Source organism: Monopterus albus, unplaced genomic scaffold (assembly GCF_001952655.1).
Source record: "Monopterus albus unplaced genomic scaffold, M_albus_1.0 scaffold454.1, whole genome shotgun sequence".
NCBI lineage: Eukaryota > Metazoa > Chordata > Actinopteri > Synbranchiformes > Synbranchidae > Monopterus > Monopterus albus.
In genome coordinates this window covers 227,281-234,582 of record NW_018128334.1, presented here as the reverse complement: position 1 = coordinate 234,582, position 7,302 = coordinate 227,281, and the positions used below count along the sequence as shown (strand labels likewise).

The 7,302-nt window shown below is 40.7% G+C and overlaps 1 protein-coding gene across 1 annotated transcript in view; it reads right to left on the bottom strand.

Moving 5' to 3' along the window:
* LOC109952331 (olfactory receptor 6N1-like) overlaps window positions 1–3,767 on the bottom strand; it is a 5,451-nt gene extending 1,684 nt beyond the window's left edge. The window contains exons 1-4 of the mRNA XM_020587357.1: window positions 3,462–3,767; window positions 3,186–3,278; window positions 1,546–1,748; window positions 808–1,464 (exon numbers count right to left, since the gene is read on the bottom strand). Of these exons, the coding sequence (XP_020443013.1) occupies window positions 808–1,464; window positions 1,546–1,748; window positions 3,186–3,228 (903 nt within the window). The 5' untranslated portion in view covers window positions 3,229–3,278; window positions 3,462–3,767. The remainder of the gene's footprint in view (window positions 1–807; window positions 1,465–1,545; window positions 1,749–3,185; window positions 3,279–3,461) is intronic.
* Window positions 3,768–7,302: the final 3,535 nt, after the last annotated feature.

Sequence of the window (7,302 nt, the reverse complement as noted above, 5' to 3'; positions counted from 1 at the left end):
GACGGCAGCACTACTGCTATGGACCGCAAGCGCCTGCAGAGAGTGGTAAAGACTGAGGAGAAGATCACCAGGACTCCACTACCCTCTCTGCAGAATATTTACCACTGTAGGGTGTGTAAGAAAGCTGCCTCCATCCTCAAGGACCCCACCCACCCCCAGTACGAACTGTTCATATACCTAGCCTTCGGTCGGAGGCTCAGAAGTGTGAAATGCAGGACCTCTAGAGTGAAAAACTCTTTTCTTCTGACTGCCATCAGACTCCTAAACAGCTGACTCAGGATCTACCTCATGTAATTCCATCTGTGCTGTTTACATAGTCAATTTGCACATGCCCAATTGCAAACTCACTGCTGAGCATTTACACACCACGGCTCCCACGTAGCATATATTCTATATGCATTATATTGTGTTCTTGTTGTATTTTTATTTGCCTCTTTCACTTGCTGCTTTAAAGTGCCTTAGATTTGTGATTTTACTGCCTATTTAGATTTGTGTTATTGCTTATCTACTTTATATTTCACTTGTATTGTGTGGCATTCATGTGGACGACAAAGTAAAAATTTCATTGTACAGGGAAACACGTTTCCTAACTGTACATATGACAAATAAACACTTTGACCTTTGACCTTGACCTTGACCTTGGGGGTATTTCTGACGTGAAGAATGAGCCTTGAAAGTCAACGATAGTCATGATTTAAATACTTACACTGAAAATAGCTTCATAAATATTTTTGTTGACTATACATCAGATAGACTAAAACAAAGGCAATAATAAATATTACTGTAAAATCATATTATGTCTCATACCTCTGGTGACAGGTTTCCTACCCGGTAGGAAATGTAGACAAAGGAAGCTGCAGTGTAAGAGATGGACACCACTGTAAGGTGGGAAACGCATGTCCCAAACGCCTTCAGCCTCTGAGCAACACTCATCCTTGATACTGAAATACCAATCAGGACATAGGAGGTCAGGATGAGGACTCCTGTTGTCAGCAGTGCAACCAGAGCCAAGGAAAGGGACACAGTGTTATCCACTGAGGTGTCAGCACAGGCCAGGCGCCTCACAGATGACGGGTCACCCCAGCCATGTTTAACCACATTTGGGCCACAGTAAGGTTGGTGCCAGGTGATGAGGTTGGCTGGCAGTGTGCAGAAGGTGCCGAAGGCCCAGGCTCCTGCAATGAGGAGAAGTTGGATGTGCTGGGTCATAATGGAAGTGTAGTGCAGAGGGTGGCAGATGGCCAGGTAGCGGTCATACGCCATGGCCGTCAGGATGCCACGACTAGTAATGCCTAACTGAATGAAGAAAAACATCTGAAGGAAGCAGCCTGGGACAGAGATGGTTGACACATCTGACAGGAAACCAACCAGCATCTTGGGGATGGTGGTGGTGGTATAGACCATATCCACAAAGGAGAGGTTGGCGAGGAAGAAATACATGGGAGAGTGGAGCTTTGGATCAGTCTGTGTCTGTGTGGGGAAAGTGGCAATTATTACAGAACTAATAATTTGGTCAGACTGAGACAATACTCACTAAATACAGACAGCTTTGTTTTGTACCAGAAAGATGATCATGCTGTTTCCTCCCTGAGTGATGATGTAACCCAGCAGCAGAATGACAAACAGGATCATCTGTCTGTCACCGAGGCTGGAGAGGCCCTGGAGAATGAAGAAAGTGACACCGTCAGGCTCCCTGGTGCCATTAACAGAGCTGGATCTGTGACTGGTCGACATGGGCGGGTCTGAATCTGGAGACACAAGTAGAGAGGTGTCAGTGTTGAGTCACAGTCAGGACATCAGGAGGCTGAGTGTACTTCAAGGCTCATGGTCCATAGAAGGGTTATGGTCCATGTTCACCTGGTGAATGGTGCATTTCATACTGGGTCACATGGAATTTTACTTCAGTGTGTTCAGAGTTTCATCCTCATTATTAACATGTAAAAATTAATTTTGTATATACATGCAACTAAATATGAGAAAAAAAGTCCAAAGAACACAATTAAAAATCATTCATTCAATACATAACGGCCGATACAGGCACCTCCAAGTCCGAGGCCATGGTTCTCAGTCGGAAAAGGGTGGCTTGTTCCCTTCAGGTTGGTGGAGAGTGCCTGCCTCAAGTGGAGCAGTTTAAGTATCTCAGGGTCTTGTTCACGAGTGAGGGAAGGATAGAACAGGAGATTGACAGGCGGATCGGTGCAGCTTCTGCAGTAATGCAACCAACCAACTTCTTGGGGATGGTGGTGGTGGTATAGACCATATCCACAAAGGAGAGGTTGGCGAGGAAGAAATACATGGGAGAGTACCATGTATTTGTATGCTCTGTTTTACATTTAGTTGTATACTTATGACCTGGATTATTTTTATATGAAAATGATCTAGAAACAATTTTTTCCATACAACTAGTATGAAATGTTGTTATAGGAGAAACTGGGAATTGAGCCGCCAACCCGCTCAACCACAGTTGCCCCAACACAGTGTGTTGTTAAAAATAACACACTGCCAGGCTATGTCATTTAAACTACATTTACTTTGAAATTAATATTACTATTTACACAAAAGTGGCATAATTAACAGTCCAAATAATCAGGAAGCAATAACAATATCTACACTACCTTTGCAAGCAAATATTATGGAGCTGAAGATCTGCATATGCTAAATAGAGTATTATGAACTGAAGTGAATTTATCACAAAATCTGAAGATGTAAATGTTTCCTCTTCTCTCAGGTAGCAGAGGTTTTAAGCTCCAACATGGTAAACATGTTTTGTTCCAGCTGCATACTTTAATGTCCTTACTAGCAAAATGCTAGGGTGTGTATGTGAACACAAAGTACACTGATATTTTGCATTAATCTCAAATCATTATTGTTCCTCATGAATGTAGTATACAGCTACAACACTTTAAAAAAGCAGCAGTCACTATACAGTATAAGTGAAAAGCAACTCAGCAGTGGAAGAAGAATGCAGGCATTAGCAAATGAAGTTAGGTTGTGTTATTTGTGGTTACTAGAAAACAAATAGTCTTGATACAAATGCACAGAAAAGCAAGTTATACCACAGAATATTTATACCTTTTAACCTAAAGTTCTTATCTGTAACATTACCATACATCAGCTTAAGCCTCACATGAAACCAGTGCACCAGAATCAGCAACACAATGAAAAGCACAGAATTAGTCACGGACCTCTGGGGCTTTCAAGTGAGACCTGAAGCGGCCAAAGCTCCATTTCTCCTCAGCACAGACAGATGGATAGATGGCTGGATGGAGACAGATCTGCTGTCAACAGACAACAAGTGCAGACTAACTTCATCTGTTCACAAGCTCCATTTGATAGCACACAACAAACACACAGGTAATAAACAGTGATCAGGCTTTAAACATTCCAGCCCCTGCACAATAGAAAACAACTTGCAAACACCAGACCATGATCTATACAACATGCGAACATCATCATCTTACCTGAAGATGTGAATCAGACTCGGCTCTGCTCAGTCAGGTTCAGTCTGATAAAGGCAGGACTTCATCTTAGCTCCACACTCTGGCTTTTCAACAACTGACCTTTCTTCTGATTATAATGGAGGTTATAATGAGGCCGAGAAACATTAATTACACAAAGTTACATCAGATCCTTTGCATCAAAAATGTAAATTGGACACAGGATAGCAAAGGAACACCAGAGGGACCGACTTTTAGTTTCCTCTGTGGTTATAAACAAGCATCTGTAAAGTAAACACAGACACGTAATTGTCTTTACCAGGGTAACAACTGTCTGCTTCAGGTGTTTGAGATCCTCATTAAAGATTCATTATAGAAACTCATATTTTACTTTAATTACTGAATGGGTGTCTGTGTGTGTGGGCACACACACCTAATACTGACATTGTGGGGACTTGGCCTTCCTTGCGGGGCCCAGATGATTGTAATTATAAAGTATAAAATGATAGATTGTAGATGTTTATGTAAATTTTTTAAAAATAAAGTTTGTTTTTATTAAAGACACTTAAGCACTTCTTTAAAAATGTAAAAATGTACAGAAGTTCTTCCCTCTGTTCAAGGAAAAATAATACATTTATCAGCAACAAGAGTTTATTTTGAGAGTGTTAAAGCGGTTCCCTGCATATTTTAAGACTGACCATGTGTCCATATACATATATCATGTCCACTTGTCGATTGACCTCAATAAGCAGTTAAGTGGTATATCCGAGTGTACCATAAGGTACTGAGAATGATTCCTCTTATTTATAATTCCTCAATGAAATGTTTTCCCAGCACATTCTTGTTAGCTTCCTAGTCCTGTTCGGTTGCATGTCAATAAATGGTTGTGTGTCGCATTGTAACAGAGATGGCTAAACAAATCAGACTGACACACCATTAGGCAACCACAACCATTTTATTGCGACAGTCTTTTCTTTTATATATGCATATATACAGTATATGAGGTAGTGTGTGTGTACGTGTGTGTACAGTATGCGAGGCCAGCACCGTATATGCACTAAAGTAAAGTAAAATGTTCTGAAAGCATTCATCACATTCCTCTGGGAGGTTTAAGGGCTGCTTCAGGACTTTCCGTGCATTGGATATGCACTTAAAGCATTTTGTGTTGGTGCATTTAATTGACCGTTACAAAACAGAGCTGCTAATTGGTCATGTGTGATATCCTGGGGAGACAAACAAAAGTCCTAGTGGCTGCTGAGCCCAAGAGAATGCCTTTGCACATCTCATGGCCTTTTCTTTTCTTTTCTTGTCCAGCCACTCACTAATGTACTTACTAAATATTTTCTCTAGAAAAAGGTCATACACTGTAAAAGGACCAAGCATCATGGCAAAAGACCAAACTGCAGGCATCACAATTTAACTGTGGCCCAATGCCTCCATGGATCTGTTCTTTAGATAGGGGAGTATTGAGAAATTGGCTCCAGCCCCCCGACAACCCTTGTTGAGATAATGAGTATAGAGAATGGATGGATGGATGTGATTACTGAGGATACTGCTCAGCTTAGATACAGCAAAATGTTTTACTAGTGAGTTATATAAAGCCTTACAGAATTGGTACAACAAAAACTTGAGAAAATCTGGGGTATGTTGAAATCAAACTAGGTAAAACAGATATTGGACACAACTTTAATATCCTGTGCTGTGTTGTGCAGAATGTGTTGGTATGTTTTCTTATGGTATAGAACAAAAAAGTGTACTTTTAAATCTTAAATATGTTTAACATTTATCTTAAACATACATAATAAGTAGGAGGTTTTCAGTATGATTGAAATAAACATCATGTTTTAGTCTCAGATGGAATTTAAGCTGCCTGATTACTCAGGTGCCTTTTCTCTTGTGTCCAGTTAGTAGAAGGGCAGGCTTCCCAGGCTAAAACAGTAGGAGACCTGAACCTGACCAGAGTCCTTCTGATGGACTCTTGCAGATCCTTGTTCCTCAAACTATAGACTAGAGAAATGCATTTTCTTCAGAAAATGCATGTGGATGCTGAGTGCTGAAGGATCACCCTGAAAAAGCTGAACATTTAGACACCTGAATGGCTTTTCTAGCTGAAAGCATGCTGAAGTAGAATTTCCCCCATTCATTTGAATGAAGCACATTTTGTGGCCTTCATGTAATCTTATTTTTTAAAGAGGAGGTTTTATTCTGAAAATCTGGCACATTTGGGGGCCTTCATTAGAGCTTAATTTGTATTCACGGGCTTTTATTTTGAAAGTCAGGCACATTTTGGGGCCTTCATGTGACCTTAATCTGTAATCAGGGGCTTCTATTTTGACAATCTGACATCGTATGGAGCACTCATTTCACACCAGTTTATAATCTGGGGCCCTTATAGTCAATATGCAGTATCCTTCAGAGTGACATTGTAACGTCCTGATAACCACAAGCACAACCCAGCCAGTGCTGGCCTGACTAAACGGCGCTGTGTGATGTGTTCTCCTAGGACAAAACAAACTAGCTGACAGTAACAAAGAGCAAAGCTCTGAGCTTTGAAAGGAACTGGACATTCGGTTGTTGAAAACGTTTACATTGAATCTGTTTCTGAACATCGCATGGCTCTTATTTTAAAGGCAGGCAGACCAACGTGTGTGTGTGTGTGTGTGGGGGGGGTTATTCTGTGTGTTATTCTGTTGCTGTTTGTGAGTGTAAAAGTAGCAGGTGCATCATTAAGAGACTCAGCAGTTTGAGGACACTGCAGCAGATTTCAGTCAAACATGGGCTTCGAACAATTGACAATGGAAGAAAAACTAAGTCCTATTGAAAAAAATCTCTTCACTATTAGCGGCAGGAGGTTTCAATGAAAACGATCACCTCTATGTCAAGATATTCCACAAAATAAAGGAGCTGTGGCGATTTACAAATGCCCCCACTTTTGCTTCGCAGGGATTTTCTAAATTGTCTTTTTCAGAGTGAGGTGGCACTCTCTCTCAAATCTCTCAAATATGCCACGTCATTCAAAAACCATTCATCCTATTGCAAAAACAAGGCCATTTTCTGATTCCTCACCATTTTCTCTACCGTTTTCATGTATGAATTGTGTGTGAAAGTTTACAGTTGACAGAATAAGAGCAGAAAACAAGAACAATTGTGAAAAGGCTGAAGTACGGGTTATGTTACACACACAAGCAGAGAAATTTCCAAAATCACCATAAAAAGTAAACTGCGAGAATTCAAAATCTGTAAATTTGATTAAAAGCTGAATACATGTTTTAATAGATAAAGATTTGCTGAATGGTTTTTCTAACTGAAGGTATACTGAACTGGTTAAGGCTGAAAGAGGAGGAAGATTTGAAGATTTTCCCATTCATTTGAATGGGGCAAAATATTCTGAACAAACCTGAATATTTTAAAAAGTATAAAAGTTACAAAAAAGTTGAATACACACAATTGTTGACCTTAAAGAGCTGAACATTTTGTGTGTCAAAATTCAAAATCTGTAAAAGGTATCAACCTCTGTGTTCACTGCTGAGCTCTGACTGTCAGGTTTGCCCGGCTGCACCTTCCTCTCTTCTCTCTTTCTCGCTCTAGTCTGCTCCTTCTCACTGACTCTCTTGATTGAACACACCTGTCCTGATTTTCTGACACTCTTCAGCTGCGCCTCCTTTGTCACTCCCTATTTATACCCGGCCTTACCTTCACTCCCTTGCTGGTTCTTTCTATGTCGTTAGCCTTCTTTACATTGCGTATTATACTATTTTTCTCCTGTTTCCTCGTATGTTATTAGTTCTAGTGTTTCATGTTGTTTTACCTGGACCTCTCCTCTGGACCTTGGCTTCCTCAGCTCCACCAACCTCTTCCACAGGTC